This window comes from Eptatretus burgeri, chromosome 16, assembly GCF_056783735.1.
Source record: "Eptatretus burgeri isolate ZD-2024b chromosome 16, Ebu_testis_v1, whole genome shotgun sequence".
Taxonomy (NCBI): Eukaryota; Metazoa; Chordata; class Myxini; order Myxiniformes; family Myxinidae; genus Eptatretus; species Eptatretus burgeri.
Window position 1 is genome coordinate 44132240 of NC_140976.1, and position 24388 is coordinate 44156627.

The 24388-nt window shown below is 44.9% G+C and overlaps 1 protein-coding gene and 1 long non-coding RNA gene across 3 annotated transcripts in view; one reads left to right on the forward strand and one right to left on the reverse strand.

The window, feature by feature from the left end:
- Nucleotides 1-3598: 3598 nt before the first annotated feature.
- On the reverse strand, nucleotides 3599-11712 carry LOC147010994 (uncharacterized). Its single transcript, XR_015052339.1, has 3 exons — nucleotides 6609-11712; nucleotides 5997-6446; nucleotides 3599-5822 (listed from the first exon to the last, which is right to left on the reverse strand). It is a non-coding gene; the product is annotated as an uncharacterized LOC147010994 (long non-coding RNA).
- Nucleotides 11713-15061: 3349 nt separating this feature from the next.
- Nucleotides 15062-24388, forward strand: part of LOC147010995 (TBC1 domain family member 4-like) — a 99725-nt gene continuing 90398 nt past the window's right edge. For both annotated transcript variants that reach the window (XM_085859549.1, XM_085859550.1), the window contains exons 1-3: nucleotides 15062-15218; nucleotides 15415-15787; nucleotides 18696-18823. In XM_085859549.1, the coding sequence (XP_085715675.1) occupies nucleotides 15721-15787; nucleotides 18696-18823 (195 nt within the window). In that variant the 5' untranslated portion in view covers nucleotides 15062-15218; nucleotides 15415-15720. The remainder of the gene's footprint in view (nucleotides 15219-15414; nucleotides 15788-18695; nucleotides 18824-24388) is intronic.

Genomic DNA, 24388 nt, shown 5'->3' on the forward strand with positions numbered 1-24388 from the left:
CAAATGTACCCTCGCACGGATGCCTCGAGTTTTCCCAAGTGAATTTCCAATGCATTGACATCATTTTTTGCGTTTCCACAAAACCAAACGACTTATCGTGATTCAAGAGGGCCGTCAATCATGCAGAAATCCTTTGTGGACACCGAGGGAAACAGGACATTCATGTCTTTGGAAAATTGCAGGAACATTGGAACAGCAGAACATGTTGATTGGTGAAATGTGCAAGTTCTTTTCAGATGGCTGTTGTTAAGTCTCCGGACGGGAATGGACACCGCCGGGTCTGTTTGCCCATAGAAATTGTGACACGGCATCCCAACCATATTTAAGGTCACTGGACAGATCAGATCAGATTTTAGTTTGATTGAGTTCATGGGTAACTGATGCAAAGAAACCAACTTGGTTATGAAGTACCAGAATTCATAGTTGATTGAAAATAAACAATTAGGAATTGCAGGGGGGGGGGGTTGGGAAAAATACTACAAATTGGAATTATGTGAAAATTTTACATATATATATATATATATATATATATATATATATATATATATATATATATATATTGTTAAGGAGAAGAGGGACAGCTAACTTACAATTCGTGTGAATCTCTACTCCACCAATTTGAACGCAAATTGTTCAAACACCTCCCCCTCCCCCCATCATTTCTGCTGTGAGTATATATTAAATACAGGATCCCTTGTATTATTTGTCCCTGAAATGATCATTTTCACATCTCATTTCTGAATGATCTTCCACACCCCGCTTTCCCAACCATTTATCACCCGTGTGTGCCATTACCCCACTCCCTCCTCATATTCCGATCCCTTTTTCTCCCTCGTCCTCCCCACTTCCTTTTTCTCACCAATCTGTCCCCATTCCCTTCCTCTTCTCAGTTTTCTTTGATTCAATCCCCACTCCACCTTTCCCCCAATATAGTACTATGACCTCACAGCCGAAATTGATAACCTCACAGCAAGGAATGTCCATGCGACTGAAATTGCAGCCAAACTATCATTCTCATCTTGTGCGGCATGATCTACACAGAGCGTCGGTTCTGCCCCGAAGCGGTTTAATTGACACGGGTTTCAATCATGAATGGGTCACCAATCTGATGCAGGACACTCGGCGGAGTGTGCAGGAATTTTTCTTTTGTTCAGGGCTGTTCTGGGGTATTAGTTCGCCTGTTCTTCATGAAGGTCACCCTGGGATCTTTAACGTCCAACTAATGTCAGAATATAGGACGCCCCGGTTAACATCAATCCGAGGGACTGCACACACATTCATGAATCACCGTTTCTGCGAAGCACCAGGGTGACAGTTTATAGCTGGGTCAGGATTCAAACCCAGGGAAGACCGCTCAGAGGGGAGTGTGTATACCTTTAGGCTACCTTGGCAACCCAAACTATAATTGGGGTAAAGAAATTTGAGAATCAGCTGGTATTCCTGTTTTTATTTGATTCCCTTGAGTACTACAGTCTTCATCATTGGGTGAGCACGGGTCCTGAAGTCTTCATGCTGATAATTTAATTTCTGAAGATCTTGGTGAAGTTCCGATTTGGGACAGTTGAGGGGCAAAAACGAAATACTCCAAATTGTTTCATTTCACACCATACCAGGAAACCACTCTCAAATGCAGGAGTCAAAAATAGGGGCAATACCCCTGGTTGCTCACCTGGTACCCGGCTGGATAATAACCAGGGAACTACTGGTAGATGTGGATGACCCACAAAATATATAATGGAGAAGAAATAAGTACCTATTTTGGGGGGGAAAGGGTTTTTTTTAATGCCATGAACAAACTTTGGTACATCATGGGTGATGAAGGTTGTGTTCAAGTTTCATCAAAATTATGTTTATAGTTTCTGAGAAGAGAGCAAATACCTATTGGGGGGGGGGGGGATAAACCCCCTTCTGGCCAGATTTTTTCCTTGCCTTGAACAAACTTTGGTACATAAATGCTGATTAAGGTTGTGGTAAAGTTTAATCAAAACCCGATGTATAGTTTCAGAGAAGAAGTTGCAAGAGTTTACGGACGGACGGACGACGTACCATCCCATAAGCTCCTCAGAAGTACGTTCCAGGTGAGCTAAAGATTGTACTGACCGCATGTATGCTTGCATGTGCTGTGTGTGCTGTTACACCATCTTGCTGGACCCATCCATCTAATTTATCCTCTCCGGTTAATTCGTTAAAAAATGCACGAGAACATTATTATTGATGTACTGTTCAGCCTTTTCATTTCAAGATTAACAAACACATGAAACATAAGTATTTCGTTCAGTGCACTGCTACTTTTGAAACACCCTGGTCGAAAACATCAAATACATATTCCGAGTTAACCTCCGCCATCGAAGATGGACGGAGGTTACTGTTTTCACCCCTGTCTGTTTGTTTGTTTGTGAACAGTATTACGGAAAAACTCCTGGACGGATTTCGACGAAACTTGGTGGGAGGATTAGGTATGGTCCAAGGATCATGCCATTACATTTTGGACTTGGTCCAAAAAAAAAAAACTTAGAAAAGTTTGCAACTTTTTTTCAAAAAAATTTCGATTTTATTTGAAAAATATTTGAATTTTTTTTTTTTTGCGTTTTTACATGTTTTAAGTGATTTCCAACCCCCCCCCCAAATTGTTAGAGAAAAAAAAAACTTAGAAATTTTGCAACTTTTTTTTCAAAAAAATTTCTATTTTATTTGAAAAATATTTGAATTTTTTTTTTTTGCATTTCTACATGTTTTAAGTGATTTCCAACCCCCCCCAAATTGTTAGAGAAAAAAAACTTAGAAATTTTGCAACTTTTTTTTCAAAAAAATTTCGATATTATTTGAAAAATATTTGAGTTTTTTTTTTTTGCATTTTTACATGTTTTAAGTGATTTCCAACCCCCCCAAATTGTTCGAGAAAAAAAAAACTTAGAAATTTTGCAACTTTTTTTTCAAAAAAATTTTGATTTTATTTGAAAAATATTTGAATTTTTTTTTTTTGCATTTCTACATGTTTTAAGTGATTTCCAACCCCCCCAAATTGTTAGAGAAAAAAAAAACTTAGAAATTTTGCAACTTTTTTTTTCAAAAAAAATTTCGATTTTTTGGGGGGGAATTTCTACAAGCGCGTCAATCTAGTTTAGTTTATTCAATCGTGGTTCAGTAGAGTCTGATCCGTTTTGACTTACAATGAATGGGATATCAGGATCACTTAAGTGACCCAGCAGTATTGGCGGCGGAGGTTTTGCACTCTACCGAGTGCTCCCCCTCTAGTTTTTAACAATGTAATTGTGTTGAATAACTTGATCTCATAAATCTGAGAGATGAAATACAGTTTAAACAGATTCTGTTTTATATATATATATATATATATATATATATATATATATATATATATATATGTATATATATATATATATATATATATATATATATATATATATATATATATATATATATATATATATATATATATATATATATATATATATATATATATATACAGTGGGGAGAACAAGTATTTGATACACTGCCGATTTTGCAGGTTTTCCCACTTACAAAGCACGTAGAGGTCTGTAATTTTTATCATAGGTACACTTCAACTGTGAAAGACGGAATCTAAAACAAAAATCGTGAAAATCACATTGTATGATTTTTAAATAATTAATTTGCATTTTATTGCATGAAATAAGTATTTGATACATCAGAAAAACAGAACTTAATATTTGGTACAGAAACCTTTGTTTGCAATTACAGAGATCAGACGTTTCCTGTAGTTCTTAACCAGGTTTGCACAGAAGGCAGCAGGGATTTTGGCCCACTCCTCAATACAGATCTTCTCCAGATCCTTCAGGTTTCGGGGCTGTCGCTGGGCAACACAGACTTTCAGCCCCCTCCAAAGATTTTCTATTGGGTTCAGGTCTGGAAACTAGCTAGGCCACTCCAGGACCTTGAGATGCTTCTTACGGAGCCACTCCTTAGTTGCCCTGGCTGTGTGTTTCGAGTCGTTGTCATGCTGGAAGACCCAGCCATGCCCCATCTTCAATGCTCTTGTTGAGGGAAGGAGGTTGTTGGCCAAGATCTCGCGATACATGGCCCCATCTATCCTCCCCTCAATATGGTGCAGTTGTCCTGTCCCCTTTGCAGAAAAACATCCCCAAAGAATGATGTTTCCACCTCCATGCTTCACGGTTGGGATGGTGTTCTTGGAGTTGTACTCATCCTTCTTCTTCCTCCAAACACGGCAAGTGGAGTTCAAACCAAAAAGCTCTATTTTGGTCTCATCAGACCACATGACCTTCTCCCATTCCTCCTATGGATCATCCAGATAGTCATTGGCAAACTTCAGACGGGCCTGGACATGCGTTGGCTTGAGCAGAGGGACCTTGCGTGCGCTGCAGGATTTTAATCCATGACGGCGTAGTGTGTTACTTATGGTTTTCTTTGATACTGTGGTCCCAGCTCTCTTCAGGTCATTGACCAGGTCCTGCCGTGTAGTTCTGGGCTGATCCCTCACCTTTCTCATGATCATTGAGGCTCCACGAGGTGAGATCTTGCATGGAGCCCCAGGCCGAGGGAGATTGACTGTTATCTTGAACTTCTTCCATTTTCTAATAATTGCGCCAACAGTTGTTGCCTTCTCATGAAGCTGTTTGCCTATTGTCCTGTAGCCCATCCCAGCCTTGTGCAAGTCTACAATTTTGTCCCTGATGTCCTGAGACAGCTCTCTGTTCTTGCCCATTGAGGAGAGGTTGGAGTCTGATTGATTGAGTGTGGACAGCTGTCTTTTATGCAGATAACAAGTGCAAACAGGTGCAGTTAATACAGGTAATGAGTGGAGAATGGGAGGGCTTCTTAAAGACAAAACTAACAGGTCTGTGAGAGCCGGAATTCTTACTGGTTGGTAGGTGATCAAATACTTATTTCATGCAATAAAATGCAAATTAATAATTTAAAAATCATACAATGTGATTTTCACGATTTTTGTTTTAGATTCCGTCTTTCACAGTTGAAGTGTTAGTGCTTTGTAAGTGGGAAAACCTGCAAAATCGGCAGTGTATCAAATACTTGTTCTCCCCACTGTATATGTGTGTTCCTGTCTTGTATTCAATGTTTATGTGAAAACTCAATGGTGCAAAGTGGGGCCTTGGTGTTTGGCATATGTATGCCTCCAAACCACCTCCACCCCCACCACATGTGAAAGTGAATGAACAATGAGCTGTTGTGAGCCAGTGATGAGAAAGCCAGCGAACAGTCCTGTGGAGTGTGGACATTTACCTTCTCAGCACGTTCCCCCAAAGTGCCATCAGTGACCCCTGTCAAGCACCCACGTCCCCAAGGCCCTGCTGCAAGAGCCAAATAGTGGGGTGCAATCAAATATAACCCAACAATGAGAGTGAACCTTTCTTAATGAAAGCTACACCACTGGACTCATAATGGAGGGTACACCACTGAAAAGAGATTAAATGGGACACAAACCCATTGTAGACCCAGATCTAGGTGTACCCAGCCAAAGCAACCACTTGGAATGTCTTTCGAAAAAAATAATGTCTGCATCTTCTCCAGTGAGGAAAATATCTGAACCACAACATGAGACAGGTAGGTGTAAAGCCTGGCGTTGCCTTTTCGGTTCAGGTGGCTAGGTCTTGAGTTTGAGCCCCTGTCGGCCGTTGGATTAACACCAGGTGGGGTTGACTCAGCCTGTCGTCTATCCGAGATCGGCGAAATAAGTACCAATGTACTGGTATGGGGCACAGCATCAGCGCAACAGCTGCGCCCACAGAAAATGATGCAACCAGCAAACACAGGCTGCACACGATAACTGGCTGGACAGGTCTGCACTGGAAGGAAGAAAGAAAGAAAAAAAAGTGCATAAGTGTTTACTGACTTGACAACACCATATAATGTATTTTAGATCAGGTGTTCTCAACCTGGGCCACACCGGCCACATGTGGCCGGCCCAATCGGTAAGGTCAGTCGGTGTGGCCCACGTGACGTTGTACAATGTAGCATACCTTATGCAGAGCGTCGGTCCAACCGAAGCACCATCTCATGGAAAGGGTTACAATCCTCAACGGAATGGCCACTCGGACACGGTGGAAGCTTGACGAGCGCAGGGATTTGTCATTTGTTCAGGTTGCCGGCGATAACTCACCTGCTCTTCACAAAAGGACACCGTGGATCTTTGACGTCACACACGACTTTCTCGTCGACGTCACACACGACTTTCTCCTTGACAACTCATGACGTCACACACATTGATGCCTCACCCTGCACGTGAAGCTGCGTCGGGATTCGAATCTCGCTCAGAGCGAGTGAGCCGAGCTCTTGACCATCCTGTCTGCCCAAAGTGTTCGAATTAGGACCCAAAGGATCCCACAACTATGTGGAAAAGATGAAAAGCCTGAATGGAAGGAATGAACAAGTCGAGGAAATTCCTCAGGGCATGGAGCAGAGACGGATAGCTGATGGGGAAAAAAAAAAAAAAAACAATCAGGAAAATAATAAAAATGCTATTAAATGGAGTACCCTTAACATTTGGCGAAAGCAAATCGATATCCTCCAACATTAGTGAACAACAATGAGAAAATCACTTTGCATTGCGTTCATGGGGGAAAAATACCAACCCATTTGTGTCATTGTTGTTTCCCATGAAGAGCTGAACAAAGACTTGTACAAGAAGAAGAAGAAGCAGAAGAAGAAGAAGAATCCTTCCTGACGTCACCAGACGCGGACGGCTGCCATGACAGTCTTTCCCCGGCTCGAGGGCACAATCCTCGACCTGGACGGGTCACCACCACTCTGACGCAGGATACTCCATGGGCTCATTCTCCCCATTGAGCTGGTACTCATTTTGCCGACCTCGGAAGGATGACCGGCTGAGTAAACCCCACCTGGTGTTATTATAACGGCCGACAGGTCACAAGGGCTTGAACTCAGGAGCCGCCAAGATCTTAAGCCAGACACTTCAACCATAAAGCCAACACCAGGTTTTTTAATTGAATAAAAATCTTCTTACTCTCCCTCATCCTCTTCTTCTTCTTCCTCTGCCTCTTCCTCTCCCTCATCCTCTTCTTCTTCCCCTCCCTTATCCTCTTCTTCTTCTTCCTATTCCTCATATTCTTCTTCTTCTTCCTCTCCCTCATCCTCTTCTTCTTCTTCTTCTTCTTCTTCTTCTTGTTCTTCTTCTTCTTCTTCTTCTTCTTCTTCTTCTTCTTCTTCTTCTTCTTCTTCCTATTACTCATACTCTTCTTCTTCCTCTTCCTCATCCTCTTCTTCCTCATCCTCTTCTTCCTCATCCTCTTCTTCCTCATCCTCTTCTTCCTCTCCTTATTCCTCTTCTTCTTCCTCTCCCGCTTCTTCTTCCAAACCCACCTGAGAAAGAACTCCAGCCATATAGTTCAGTCAAGCAACACCTATTGAATTCGAACCTCAAAGGAAACACAACTACCTCAAAACAAAACAACGACCAACAACGTTCCCACCAACAACAGACGAAGTCTTAACAGAAGAAATGTTTGGAGCCATTTAACCAAACAGCAATACTTGGAAACAAAGCAAAAACGATGCAGAAGAGACTGCTATGGGAACTAAGGACCACATATTGCTCAACAAAAACCAACCGAGAAAGTGATACTGAGACACCAAACTGTCAACACCCTGGATAGACTAGACTTGAAGGTATTTGATGGTATCTCACACTCACAGATCGTCACAGTGATTGGAACTGTCCAATATGGAGCCTCATTGTCGTTATGGATAACAAAACCCACTGATAGGGCGGATCTGCATCCGGACTTGAAGCAAAATCGAATCGCCTTGTTATTGTCACCTACCCAATTCATACACCACGTTTTCTCATGATCCGTCCATAACTATTTGAGATATTGGTTCGTGAGCGCCAGCCAGAGTGACCGCTATATTCGATATGTCTGTGTGTCTGTCTGTGTGTCTGTGTGTCTGTCTGTCTGTCCAGAGCATAACTCCATGCACTTTGAGCCGATCTTGATGAAACTTGGTTATGTGTTCGATATCAATGTCTAGTTGTGTTTTCCTGGATGAGGCCGTGCTACACCCATTGTGGGTCGAGCCACGCCCCAAAAATAGCCATTTTTAGGGGGTCCTCGGATTAAAAATCTATCTTCTCCGAGGGAATTGACTGAATGGAATGGGTTCTTCTATATTTGAATAGCAAAATGAATTATCTAAAACTTGTCGTTGTCCGATTTTTCATTTTCCTCCCAAGGTCAAGGTCACAAGGTCAAAAACTTAGAAAATTGCGAATTTTTACATAAAAATCATACGACCGCCCAAACTTTGAGAGCGAGGATGACAATATTTTTTTCTGCATAATCTTGAGATCATTCCCCACCTAAAGTCTTGAAACCATTTTTCTCTATCTCGAACACCTTGCCCGTGGCGCCCCCTTCAAGTTTGTTTTTACGCTGATTTCATCAAAGTATGGATAATCCGAGGAGTGTGAAATGCCATATAGCCTATATGACGTTATATTGTTTCTGGAATGTTCCAGAGGAAGCTTTGCACCAAAGGTCATAATCCTTGACCTTTGACCTTTAAAGGTCACAAAGGTCGAATTTTTAAAGTTGTGGGAATCGAACCGGGTTTTTGACCTTCTTCGACGAACCAACTCCAATAAGCTATAGCACGTATCCTGTTTCCTTATTTTAATGTCCACAACATTGTTTTGTGACCTTTAAAGGTTATGCAAAGGTCAAATTTTGAAAGTTGTTGAACCAAACCGGGTTTTCGACATTTTTCAGCTAATAACCTGTCACTCGTACCACATCATGTTGATCATTTTTATAACTTGGTCAAACATTATCACATTGTCTCATCCTTGACTTCTAAAACAATCTACATCGTCAAATACCGCTCGTGAACCATCGTCGTTTTCAGACTTGTTTTGCTCTATATCGTTTTTGGTCCTTTCTCTCGATGGTGAAGAATGACGTAAAAAAAATTAAATAATTATCGTATCCAGATCCGGAATCGGATTTTCACTAAAATCGAATCAATTCGTCCTCCTCACACACCCAACATGTCCACCAAGTTTCATCCAAATCCGTCCACAACTTTTTGAGATGTCGTGCTACATATTAGTTGAGCCCGATCTCTCAATGGTGAAGAATCACTTAAAAAAAAAATAAAACTTATCAGATCCGGATCCAAACCCGGATTTTCACCAAAATCGAATTGATTTGTCTTTTGTCACACACCGAACCTGTCCACAAAATGTCGTCCAAATCGGTCCACAACTTTTTTGAGATATCCTGCACACAAACACAGTGGGCGAAAACAACCTCGGTCCACCTTCTGTGGTGCAGGTAACAAATGGAACACAACATTTGATAGGACATCAACATCGACAGCAGGCAAATCGGGAAAAAAAAGAAAACGTCAAAATATATTTTTTGAGAATTACAATCCAAGAGCTGCAATAATTAGAAATCGTTCAAATAGCCCCAAGGGGTGGAAGGTGGCCACTGAAGCTGCCAAGGTGGAATGCGCAGAGCAGTTGGCAAAGCAAGGCTCACCGTGAAAACATAGCTCCTGCAAGAGAAAACATCAAAGCTATATATGAACCGGCGGGCAGTGCCAGTGCTCTCCGATTATAGCTGCGGCCCACGAGGAGGAATCCGTCAAAATGGACACCTGAGCAAGGAAAAGGCTTGCTGGTCTGCAAAAACATTCTGCACAAACCGGTGCGTCCTGAAAACTGTATGTGCCGAGACACGAAGGCGGAGGGAACTGAACGGAGTTGGGACACCAAGCTGAACCAAAAATCTTGGGTTCGCCACGTGTTGCGAAATAGCTTGAGGGATCGAAAGGAACCTGAACTTGAGCACAGAGAAAAAGCAAATCCCAACTCGTGTCTCAAACTGCTCCACCTGGACAGAAATGACCGACAGCTCTTATAACGCGACGAGAAGATGCAACACATGGAAGGACAACTCCGGGGAATACATCTGGAACAATTGCAAATGTGGATTTGTCAAACTTTGGGAGAATGACAAAAGAGCAGACAAGTTCAAAAAGTTCAATGAAGTCCACCCCTATCCCATTGCTCCAACAAAGGGTTAAAGCCTCAAACGTCAGGTCCTCCTCGTTTCCCATGGCGATTGTCATACCTCATTAGACATCCTGTTGATTTCATCCAAAGTTCTAAAAGAGCTGAACAGAGCAGAAACAGATAAGAAAGGTTCATCGGAATGGCTTGCAGGAGGCAAGTCAAATCGAAATGGAGGACGATGATTCATGTTCTCCAAAGTTTGACAAACAACCTCCATGTTGGAAAAGAAGGACCTGATATGTGCTCATGGTCCGGTTCAACGTGTGAAGCGATGAAATGAAGGAGCAAAGCAAGTGTTCTGAGGGAAGGGTGGAGGTCTGAGAGCATAACCATATGTGGGTCATTGGGACACTTACAGTGGCATTTTTATAGGCAAATAGACCACGGTGGTGACCGTCTCCTCGATATGCGAGAGGATGGTACACAATACAATTGGATGACAAAATAGAAAAAAAGGAGATTTTTTTTTTGTACACCAAGTCGAGGCTCATGTAAGAGCTCATACACAGAAACATGTAACAAGGCAGGAGACAAGAGGGTGGGAGAGGGAAGTACAAAATAGTGGGGAACAGAGACAATAGGAGATCTGTGGAAGGGAGGGGGTTGGGGTTGGGTACACGGGGTAAACAAGATGGACATTACAGGGACTTTCAGGAAGGAAAACAGGGAATTTGAAGGAGGTGGGATTGAGGTGGATTAATGGGGTAGAAAAGATCAAGATTTTGGATGGAGGAAGATATGAGATGGTGAAGAACAACCGTTTTGAAGACCTGGAGGGAGGAGTGCGATTGAAGAGAGTGTGGGGATTTGTTCCAGAGGTGGGAAAACAGAGGAATGAGGGGAGTGAAGGTGAGCAGTGATTCTTGATATTGGTAGTTTCACCAAAAGGGGGTTTTGGCAGACCTTGAGTGCTCTGTGGAAATTTAGGGGGGGACAGATCACAGACAGAGCAGAGGGGGAAAGGTCCGAGAGGTGACGGTAGAAGACAGAAAGACCACCGACTTGCCTCCGGTGAGAGAGTGAGAGGCCCAAAGACTCAGCTTCATTGTGGGAGATACCAATGATCCTAAAATCATTGGTTTCAACAGCGTGAAGTGAAGCTCGGTGTGAGGTGGGAGCACCAGCCCAGAGGGGGAGGGGGAGCGGTACTCCATCAGGCTGCGGATGAAAGCTTTGTACATGGTCAGGAACTCAGGTGTGCCAAGGAAGGACTTTGCACGAAGTAGGATGCCCAGTCGGCGACTGGCTTTGGAGGCCACCTTGGAAGTGTGGCTTTCCCAGGAAAGATCGTGGCAGATAATGAGGCCAAAATAGTGAGAAAATAACAGCACAAATGTAAATGTGTTACGTATACCCAGAGTTATTGTTAGGATGATGTCATGGTTCAGCAGCTTTGGTGAATGATGATGTGCAACGAGTACGATTACAAGGTCTGCAAACAGGAAAACGAAAGATCTCTCGTAGACCGATCAGTGAGGTTTATATTGTGACATTAAAATGGTTTACATCACCTTGTATGCTTGAAACAAGGAGAAGCTGATGTTCTGGGGTCATTAACCTTTCGGTGGAGTTAGGGAATGGGATAGGGGTGATATGAGGGTGAATGGGTCGTACAAACGTTGACTTCCCAACAGTAATCATTCCGGAAAATACGAACAATTTAAAAGGTGGTTTGTGACGTTTCCTTTTGTGACGTTCAGACATTTTAAGTCGCCAAAATTGTTGGACATGTGAAAATAATAACAGTGCACATATTTTGACCTTTGTGAAAACATTCCTTGTGATTGGAATGGAAGCGAGAAAGGTCAATGGGATTTTTGACCATTGGGACTGTGGCACACACATCCTTCGGGATGGTCTCTCATCCACGGATATTTCTCGCATTCCAAAATTTCCGTGAGTCCGATTTGCATTTGGGAATACAATAATTGTGGTTCACCGTTTTGGAATTGCCATTGTTTCGACCAAATGCTGAAAATGATGTTGAAAAGACAATTTGAACATCAGATTTCGTGTTACCAACGGCAGGTTAAAAGTTCCCCTCCGAGCAGAACCGAGTCGCTGTAAACACACACGAACACACAGCGCATGCACGAAACACCTCATTCAACGTTCATACATCATTTCCAAAGTCCAGTATGTATGAGAAACGACGTGGCGAACACAGCGTCGTCGGTTAGAGAATGATAAGCACACAAATGACTACATAGAGGTGCTCAGGGGTGTTACAGTCCCTATTGCTGACCCTCCAATCAACTGTGGTCCACCTACGCTTGTGGAAACACGGGCTGCGGTGAACCGGTTGAAACGGGGTAAAGCTCCAGGGATCTGTGGCATCCATGTTGAACTTCTCAAGGCTGGTGGAAATGCTGCACTCGTGTCGTTGCATGCAGTTTTGTGCTCTGCCTGGAACACAGGCATCATCCCAACTGACTGGAAGAGGGGCCTTGTTGTCCCTCTCTAGAAAGGGAAGGGTGATCGTCAGGACTGCAACAACTACCGAGGGGTGACGCTGCTCTCAGTGCCGGGCAAGGTCTTTGCTTGGATAATTCTTGATAGGGTTCGCCACCATCTGCTTGAGCACCAGCGTCCAGAGCAGTCAGGCTTTACACCAAAGAGGTCAACGATTGACCGTATCCTTGCTCTTCAGGTCCTCACCGAACGCAGACGAGAGTTTCGGCAGGGGCTGCTTGCAGCCTATGTTGATCTCTGTAAAGCGTTTTATCCACTGAATTGGGATGTCCTCTGGAGGATTCTTGGTCTTCGCGTTGGTGCCACCAAAACTGATCAATCTGATGTCTAAACTATACTCTGGTACTGAGAGTGCTGTGAGATGTGCTGATGCCATCTCTGACATATTCCCAGTTGTTACTGGAGTTCAGCAGGCATGTGTACTGCCCCCCCCCCCACACTTTTCAGTGCTTGTATGGACTGGATTCTGGGAAGATTCTGTCAGAGAGATCAATTTGCAGTGCATTTTTGGGGAATTTCAAGATTACTGACCTTGATTTCGCAGTAATCTTTGCGGAGACTTCAGATATCCTTTTGGGGGCCCTCGGGGTGCTGAATGAGGAGTCGGAGCCGTTGGGATTACGGGTTTCATGTGCCAAAACTAAGATCCAGGCTTTCAATGACATCTTGGATGCTGCTGTCCTGTCTGTTCCTCTTTGTGGTGAGGATGTTGAGGTCATGGAGAGATTCACTTACCTTGGCAGTGATATTCATGTCTCTGCTGGCTGTGAGCCAGAGGTCAATGGACGTTTGGGTCAGGCATGGGGAGTCACGGATTCACTGGTTCATGGGGTGTGACGCTGTTGGTACCTGTGCAGGAGGACGAAAGTCCGAGTCTTCAGGTCCTTGGTGCTTCCAGTCTTGCTCTATGGATGTGAGACTTGGACTCTGACCTGCGATCTGAGACGGCGATTTAATTCCTTTGGTACCAGGTCTCATCGTAGAATCCTCGGCTATCGCTGGCCGGACTTTGTGTCCAACGAGCGGTTGCTGAGAGAGACTCAAATGAGATTTGTTACCTGCATAGTCTGTGAGCATCAGCTGTAGCTGTAGGGCCATGTGGCCCATTTTCCTGACAATGATCCTGCTCACCAGATTATCTCAGCGAGGGAGTCTCGTGAGTGGAGGAGGCCAATGGATCGACCACGTGCCTCATGGTTGCAGAAGGTTGATCGGCATCTCAAGGAGATGGGGATGGGTCAGGCATCTGCCTGGGGGATGGCCAGACGGAGGTCCCTGGAGTACCGGCAGAAAGTGGACGCAGCGACGTGCTGCTCCAGCGCATGCTCCCATACCTGACCTGACCTGAGGTCCTCGAACCGAGCATCCGTTCAGCAGGTGCTGTGGCGGATGCCCACGCACCAGTGGTTCTGGGCGAGGAATCCACTGGGTAGTTTGCAACGACTTTCGGAGCAGAATATCCCGGGGAGAGATTTCGAACATGGCCGGGGTACAGGCGCACGGAACACCAGGATGTGGTCCGTAGGGATGAGTGTATCGGGGTTTCATCCCCTTGAGTTGCCTGCTGAGCAAATAAGGAATCTCCATCAAGTTCTGTCACCATTTACATTTACTTATTCAAGGTTTGTATAACCAATCGACTCGCAAAGATACAATTCCCAAGACCAAGCAACAACCACTGCTGGGACTACTACTCAAGTGTGACGTCATCCCGGGAAGTCACGTGTTACAACTGCACAAGTGTACTCGAGGAAACTGCATTCTGCTTATGTAGCAACATGCAGTACGTTCATTTGAGGCGGGGAGGATGGGGTTGGGGGGACATGAGGAGGGAGGGGGTCCGCGGCAGGCACGAGGGAGACCGAGGGGAATCCAATGGGCGCCCAGGATGCGGGTGGGAAGAGATCCTCGTCCACCACTCGCGACTTCTCTTCATGCCCTGCACAACCATATTTCTGTTAAACGTGATTCCCGAGTTGCCGCACTGATAAAGCTGAAAACAACAACCCACTTTGCATCCATTGACTGTATTTCAATGCCTCCGGTAACGCGGTTTGAAGCCGTCATTTGCCAATGTGGTCACAACTCGCGGATACAAATCTTTGTCGATCGATACGGATAACCGGGCACGAGAGATCCGTGCGAGTCTGAACGTGCGAAGAGCTTGGGGGGCGTGGTGCGAATAGATGGGCGGGGCGAGTTTTACATCCAAGGAAGACACAGGGGCGGAGCGTGAGCCTATGGGCGGGGCGAGAAGACACAGGGGCGGAGCGTGAGCCTATGGGCGGGGCGAAAAGACAGCGGCGGAGCGTGAGCTTGTGGGCGGGGCGAGAAGACACAGGGGCGGAGCGTGAGCCTGTGGGCGGGGCGAGAAGACACAGGGGCGGAACGTGAGCCTGTGGGCGGGGCGAGAAGACACAGGGGCGGAGCGTGAGCCTGTGGGCGGGGCGAGAAGACACAGGGGCGGAACGTGAGCCTGTGGGCGGGGCGAGAAGACAGCGGCGGAGCGTGAGCCTGTGGGCGGGGCGAGAAGACACAGGGGCGGAGCGTGAGCCTGTGGGCGGAGCCTGAGCCTGTGGGCGGGAGAGAGTTCCGCTGCAACCCCACATGCTACCTCAGTTCGTCAAGGCGACTATCCGCAAGACCTCAAGCCCCTACTCTCGCCCTTTTGCAGGTACATTTATGACCTTTCTCTTTATTTCTCTCCTTGTTAACTTTCCCTTCCCACCGCCTCCTCGTCCTCATCCTCCGTTTGACCCCTCATTGTCCGCAATGCCGCCGTGTGCCTCACGTTGTTCGTGTGCGAGTGCTTCCTGAGGCCGCTTCGTCCCCTCTTCTTACAGTCTTCGTTCCTTCCTGTGTGTTTGCAGACACGAGAGTGAAAACGAGAGCCTTTTGTGCGCGGCTTGTCTCTCCATCTCGCCGTCTGCCGACCCGACTCCTGCCATATGGTTTTGCGCAACACGCACACAGTGATATGCACCGATAATAGGGGAAGTTACAGGACACGGGGATGTCGTTGGGGGAGGAGAGGATGTCTGCTCGGGGTCTCAGCTGTTGAGGAGACGGAACAGGAGAGGTGAGACCGAGACGGACACCTTCGAGGAGAGATAGACATTCAGGCAGACAAACTTAGGTTTTTACACGTGTGGGACAAAGGCGAAACGTCTTACACGATGGAGGAGACAAGAACGGCCCAAGCTACTGACCACCCTCTCAAGGAGTGCCCCATAGACAGACAGGGTGAGCCAGTGTGTGTGTTTGTGTGTGTGTGTGTTTGTGTGTGTGTGTGTTTGTGTGTGTGTGTGTGTTTGTGTGTGTGTGTGTGTTTGTGTGTGTGTGTTTGTGTGTGTGTGTGTTTGTGTGTGTGTTTGTGTGTGTGTGTTTGTGTGTGTGTGTGTGTTTGTGTGTGTGTGTTTGTTTGTGTTTGTGTGTGTGTGTGTGTTTGTGTGTGTGTTTGTGTGTGTGTGTGTTTGTGTGTGTTTGTGTGTGTGTGTTTGTGTTTGTGGGTGTTTGTGTGTTTGTGTCTGTGTGGGTTTGTGTGTTTGTGTGTGTTTGTGTGTGTGTTTTGCGTGTGTGTGTTTTGTGTGTGTTTGTGTGTTTGTGTGTGTGTTTGTGTGTGTTTGTGTGTGTGTGTGTGTGTTTGTGTGTGTGTTTGTGTGTGTGTGTTTGTGTGTGTGTTTGTGTGTGTGTGTGTGTGTGTGTGTTTGTGTGTGTTTGTGTGTGTGTGTGCGTGTGTGTGTGTGTGTGTGTGTGTGTACGTTTGTGTGTGTGTTTTTGTGTATGTTTGTGTGTGTGTTTTTGTGTGTGTGTGTGTACGTGTTTGTGTGTGTGTTTTTGTGTATGTTTGTGTGTACGTGTGTTTTGCCATGATCTCATTATCATATGTTATGTAAACTTTGCTCACCTCGAACCTCATCATGGACGAAAACGAACCTGCTCGATCATGGTTCGTCCAACGTCCCCGTTTATCATTTGCTTTGTGATGTGTGGGTGGTTTAAAAGTGCGAAGCCACACTGTAATCGCAGAGCTCTTCAAAATTCCCTTTAAAAGGGGTCATTTATATAGTACATACTCGATGGTGGAATTTTTTGTCACCCCCCCCCCCTTTTCCCCCTGATGCTCCACACATGCTCTCCACTGCTTCCTCTTTCTCCTTTATCAACTGATGAACTCTTTGAAGTTCCCTCTACTTCCTTTTGCCTGACACTACCATATATATATATATATATATATATATATATATATATATATATATATATATATATATATATATATATATATATATATATATATATATTGTACTCCCTTCTTTTCCATAATCCTTCATTTTTATTTAAAAAAAAATTCTCACTTTATCCCCTCCTCAAGGCTGCATATGTAATATGTCGATGTGCCAAAAACCAACTTTATATTGACTGGGATGATGTAGGATAAACTACAAGTGCTCAGACCCTTAAAAACCAGCTCATCCCAACGTTATTCCTGCCAGACAGATCTCGGACGTTAAATCGGACGGCGTACGCATGAAAAAAATTTAATTAATCTCCTCGAATAGTGATGTTTTTATTTATTTTTTTGCTGAGAATGCAGGAACATTAAATGACCCAATAAAAGAACCCAGTGTGTGGGATTTGGACACTGAGATTATTATTGCAAGAACTCGGAGGGATGTGCCAAGAGCGCTGCATTGGTTCCATCAATAAGTGATGTTGACAGCAATCGAAGTACTAAACGTTTACGAAGCAGTTCAAATAAACAACAATGATCATCATCTTTTCACGAAACTTTGTTTTTTGAACTTTTTCAGGAAGATCTGTTCTGTAATTCACACCTTTTGTAGCGGCCATTGAGCTTGCTGTCTTGTCTTTTGAGTTCAACTTCAAACCCGTTGATGAACTGTCAACCTTGTGTTGAGTGCAGGTAGGATGTTGCATCAATGGCTGCGTCGTCCCGCGGAATGGGACGTCGCTCTGGTGACCCATCTGTGGATGTTAAATATCCCACAGCGTCTTTTGCAAAGAGTAGGCAATTGTTGCGGTCACCCTGGCCGACTTCCAAATTCCTGCCCAAACCAGCTGCATCGTGTCCCCTGAGGCATTCTGCAGCAAATGGCACACAATCTACCGTGATACGAACTCACGCCATCTTTCAACAGACTTCGATTAGTCTGACTAACCCAGAAATGACACACACACACACACACACACACACACACACACACACACACACACACACACACACACACACACACACACACACACACATTTTCAAGAGCTAAACATAGATGGTGTCAGTAAAACACAAACAATGAAAAAGAACACCAGAAAAAAATAAAATAAACCAATGTCACCCGCAGGGTGACCCGTATCTTGCCAAAAGGTGACCACGTGTGACTTCTTTAAGGTCACACTGAGGTGAACAGAGCTGCTATCCACCAGGAGCGACTCCTTGAGGAATATCTGCCTAAGAGAGATTCCGATGAGAATCGTTCTACAGAGTAACCATGAAAAATATGCGTTTGCCTCATAACGTCACCAAATGACGTCATAATGTCTCAAGCTTGACATATCTAGAAAGCACTCAGAGGTGTTCAATTTGAGGTGCTACACGATATGGTTCCTAAAACTTGAAAATTTGACCTTGGGGTCAAATATGTTTGACCTTAGGCGTTAACCATGAAGGTCAAGGCCAATCGCCACCAAAAATTAATCAGCTGAGCGCCAGACCATGAACTATATTCCCATGAAGTTTGAAGACGATCCGATCAAAATTACTCAAAAAATAAGGGTTTCGTCGACTCCCCTGATTTGCGACAAAGTGACCTTGACCTTTGACCTTGACCTTCAAAATTTTGTGCGCTGAAAGGGACCTCTATAGGCCTCTGATATGCGAAGTTACAAAAATTTCCAATGATAACTGTGCTCTGCAGAATTTTTTATACGTGATTACAGACAAACAAACAAACAAACAAACAAAAAAAAAACATACAAGCTGACTAACATATCTTGAAAAAACTTCGTTTTGGCAAGATAATAAAATCGAGGTGGCACAGCAATTTATTGGTTTAAGACTAATGTTGTGCCAACACTGGCGCATCAGACAGGGCATTAACATGCTGTTACTGTCACGTGCTGTTTAACTTTTCAGGTGATCAACCCTTTCCTGTTGCTTACCTGGGGTCAGTTCGGCTAGACCCCCGAGCTTCGCCTGCGATGCTTCCTTGGTTGATGGCCGAGGTCCGTCGTCGAGCTGAACGAGAGGCTGGTGTACGCCAGGTGAGCCATGACAAAGCAATGGGGATGAATTCACTGATTGACCTAAAAACCCCAAGGGAAGATCAGGGTAATGACTTTGAGAAAGTTTGGATAACATGGAAGGGTAATTACAATCCAAGTTCAATATTCTTATAGTTTTTGACAAGTGAGGCCCCAACATTTTTGATCCTGAATATCTCCTCATGCGTGTTCGATTTGGATCGTTGAGAAGTTAAATTTTATTACCATTATTATTATTATTATTATTATTATTATTATTATTATTATTATTATGATTATATAAGCAAAAGGAGGTTTTTCCACATTTCAACTCGTGGTATTGTAACCCCAGTGTGTGGGATGTTCTATAATAGCTTTGGATGGCTCAGTTAATCGTCCTAAACTTCATTTACGGTACATCACTGCCATCGCCATTCCCTTTCCCTTCTTGTCACACCATCAATCAAAAGTTCTTCACTTTTGTATTGATGCTAAGACTTGGGCTATTTTACCACGGAGTATCCATAGTAATGCACTTGCAGAAATTCCCAAAAATTTTGATACAGAGCAAAGTTTAAGCATTTATATAAAACATTCAATATGACTCAGGTTCTAGGAAGCAAACTATTTGGTATCATGAGAATGTGTGGCAAGAGATCACATGATTACTGTTGCTGTGAAAATTGCCAGATGACCCTCAGATAGGGAGTCGTGCCCTGACATCCCAGATTACACCGGTGTGAATGCTTGTTCCATGTTCACACAGACTTGCTCTGAACTACAAACCTGTGGTCCCAGATGGATTAACTCCTCTGATGTTTTGACCTACTAACCTGTGTTCAAACAGACCTGAGCTCACATAACTTCTCATTTACACCGGATTAATCTTTGCATTTAAACACACTAAGATAGGCCTCAAATGGTCCCAAACAATTCAACCTGTTGGACAGAAATTCCCAAATGAGTACCTTTTATAATTTATATCATTCCGAGATGTAGTAAGGGAAATGGATGTACTCAACTTCTAAATAGACATTCCCATATGAGTACCTATATCTTGAGATGATGAATATCTCACACACACACACACACACACACACACACACACACACACACACACACACACACACACACACACACACACACACACACACACACACACACACACACACCCACACACACACACACACACACACACACACACACACACACACACACACACACACACACACTTTCCCGACCTCATGGACCATCAGCTGGGCACCTTTCTTCCTCAAGGCTTCGATCCTTTCAGCCCAGAACCTCTCCAAATGGCAGATCCACAACCTTTGTCAGGGATCCACATCAGTGGATTATTACCTACATCAGTAGATCCACAAGCTCAGTTACGTGCAGGTAGTCAATACACAAAAATCAAATAAATACAGAAGACACATATAAATAGTGAAGAAACAATTCAGTGGATTTTCCACCAAAAGATAATGACAAATCAGTGGAGAAGCCAAACCACAAGAAATGTCAATTATCACACACATCTCGTTTTTTCACACACAACTGTTCCGAACAATACCATCACACACACACACACACACACACACACACACACACACACACACACACACACACACACACACACACACACACACACACACACACACACACACACACATCACACATAAAAATGAATGAATAAAAAAACAAACACACACACACACACACATCCATTCAAACAGACAAAACAAAAACAAATGAATACACACACACACACACACACACACACACACACACACACACACACACACACACACACACACACACACACACACACACACACACACACATTCAAACAGACAAAACAAAAACAAATGAATACACACACACACACACACACACACACACACACACACACACACACACACACACACGCGCACACACTTTCCAGATCTCATGAAAGCAAATTAATGGTTTTCCGACTGCACGAATCATCAGCTGGGAAACATTCTTCCTTGAGGTTGCAATCCTTTCAGCACAGAACCTCTCCAAACGGCAGATCCACAACCCCGGTCACTGATCCACATCAAGAGATTACCTACATCAGTTGATCCACAACCCCGGTCACTGATCCACATCAAGAGATTACCTACATCAGTTGATCCACAACCCCGGTCACAGATCCACATCAGGAGATTACCGACATCAGTAGATCTACAACCCCGGTCACAGATCCACTTCAGGAGATTACCTACATGAGTAGATCCACAACTCCGGTCACAGATCCACATCAGGAGATTACGTACATCAGTAGATCCACAACTCCGGTCACATATCCACATCAGGAGATTACCGACATCAGTAGATCTACAACCCCGGTCACAGATCCACTTCAGGAGATTACCGACATCAGTAGATCCACAACTCCGGTCACAGATCCACATCAGGAGATTACGTACATCAGTAGATCCACAACCCCGGTCACAGATGCACATCAGGAGATTACCAACATCAGTAGATCCACAACCCCGGTCACAGATACACATCAGGAGATTACCGACATCAGTAGATCCACAACCTCATGTGCATCCAGGCAGTCAGTCAACCCATCAATGCAACATCACGAATCAGACTTTACTCCCTGGAGGATTTCATGTATTATCACATCGTTACAACTGCCATCACACATTCTATTATATTGTTACGGCTGTGGAAATTGGCAGAACTCCATATAGGTCCTTAGTTCAGTTATGCCGATAAGTCCGTGTTCAGTTAGATTTCCCCACCGTTGTCTAATGGGAATTATTCGTGTAACAGAGCTGTGAATCTTCAGTCAGCCGTTTTTCTTTTGCTATCGTTATTTTGGACCAACCGCCATTACTACCACCACAAAGCGCCAGCCACGCCACGTTAACCACAACCTTCACAACAACCACCTTAACCACCACCGCCAACCACACCACCCTCACGACCACCACAAACGCCAGCCACGCCACCATAATGCCAACCACACCACCACCACGTTGCCACCTCAACAGGGTTGCGAGAAGCCTGACATTCGTCGGGAAATAACGGACGACGGCCTCACCCCTCCCCCCCCAAACGAAAAGCACGTGCGTGAGGGACGCAGGGAGGCAGTACTTAAAACAAAAGAGCCGGGCCAATCTTTCCTGGAATTTTCCTCCCCCGCGCGCCGCGAAGGGAGGGGCGATGTGCCGTCGAGATAAAAGGGCACGCGGAACGAGAGGTCCGCTGAGTGGGGCTGTGGGTCTGGAGGTCTGCAGGTCATGGTCGCTCTCTGCCTGGGTCAGTGGGGCTGTGGGTCTGGAGGTCTGCAGGTCGTGGTCGCTCTCTGCCTAGGTCAAAGTCTGTCAAGGTCTGCTGGTCGTGGTCGCTCTCTGCCTGGGTCAACGTCTGTCAAGGTCTGCAGGTTGTGGTCGCTCTCTGGCTGGGTCCAAGTCTGTCAAGGTCTGGAGGTCTGGAGGTCGTGGTCGCTCTCCGAGTCGTCGGCTGCGGGAGGTTGTGGAGGCATGTGGAAAGGAGGAGAGAGAGCAGCGGAGCCAAGGCGCGTGGCCTGCCGAGACATGCCTTACCGTGGGTCATGGAGACGGGACTCCGCGGGCCGCCCCAGCGAGGTGAAGGTAGCCAGCCCGGTCTCGCGGAGCCTCTGCGGTTTACACGGCTCCGTGTCAATAAAGACCCCAAGGGGTCCAGTCTGCCCCTCGGCTGTCCTGGGGTTTTTCTTTGCTTTTGTGTGAATGTTGTGGCGCCATGTCCGTAAGTAGAACTGTTAAGTGTGTACATAGTAAATAGACGGTTGTAGCTCTTGTCTTGCTCGTGGTTTGTCCCTACCCCCATTGATTGCATACCTGCTTGATTGCTTGACTGCTTATGTGCTTAGGTTAGTAAATAAATGGGCTTATTTGAATGTGAACCTGTTCGTCGTGTCAGTTTCCCCATTGAAACGCCATATTGCATTTCGGAATGGCAGCGGGCTTTTTGATAGCCGATAAAAGAATCGGGTCCAACGAGGTCTCGCGATAATACCCCGCTCGGTTATCCCAGAACGGAACGAACCACTTAAGCGGTTCGTGTCCAAGCAGACCTCACTGAGGTACGGTCTCTCGGTCGGCTGCCCGCGCGAATAATTAGGTATATCAACAATTCGGCGATTGACCCTGTCGCGCACGGGTAGAATATTGACTAGGCCGTGGTGTGCACTTGGAGCACACCCGTGACTGGTTTTCGGCGTTGTTCCGGAAAGTCGCGACTGAATTGTCCGTCCAGTGGGCGTACGGCTGCGATTCGGCTAAAAAGCGGCTGTCCGCACGCCGGCGGGCGCAAATTCGTAACAATATGATAATACATTATGTCATGCACATCTTACCTTGAATATAACATGTCCACCAACAAACACGACCACCCACTCATCTCTGGATCAAACTGTTGTTCAAATATTCAAATGGTTGTTTATGAATGTTCTTTTTTTTTCTTACCTGCTTCCTTGTGCCCAAGCAACCCCTGAAATGGGTTTAAAATATGCAGTATTTCCATATTTTTTTTTATAATGTACCGGTATTTATATAAATATCTCATCAATAATATTTTTACTATTACTATTCGTATTGTATTTCACTAATTCCATCTGGTATTGTTTTACAATCTGAAAGAAAATTTGTTTTAATCTGCTAACTGTAGCTCCCTGTATTAGTAAACGTCTGACTAGTTGTTTGAATCTAATTGATAAGTTCAGTGCTGTATGTGGTTGCTGTCACAGTCCTAATTATTTCACCTGTAATTGTACCATAGAATAACTTCTTTGGTATATTTTTGTCTAAGAAAGGGATTTGTACAATGTGTAATGGAAAAGCATCTCGTTTATAAATTAATTTGGTGTGAAATTTATTATTATTGATATCGATTTGTAATTCCAAAAAAGAAACTGAAGTTTAGTTTTCCTTTTTTAATTTGTTTATTTTTTTTAATTTCTTCAAAACACACACACACACACACACACACACACACACACACACACACACACACACACACACACACACACACACACACACACACACACACACCCGCACACACACACACACACACACACACACACACACACACACACACACACACACACACACACACACACACACACCCGCACTGAATAACATCTTTGATGGGAAAGAGGACTGCGCACATGTCATGCCATTCAACATGCATTTGTGATGTGGCCTGGCCCTGCAGCTATGGCAGCTTTGATGAGGCCAAAGGCCGCAAACTTGACGCCCAGTGTTGCGCTGATCACCATGCGTTTAGGATGTAGCCTGGAGGACTTTATCGACTCCATTCCATTGAGGGTGTGACCAAGCTTCGGAGGGTCGAATACCACGCTGAATTTAACAGCTTCAGTTAGGCCGAGGCATTTGGGACACGGCTTAGCTGTGCAGCTTTGTGTGCTTTGTCGACTCTCTCAGCTTGGTGCGCTTTGTCCCTCCAACCGAGGACGACTCCCCTTTGGAAACTCTCTCCTGCCAGGGACAAATGGGACCGAGTATGGAGATTGCGACTGGTAGCAGCAGTGTGCAGTGTCAGGGT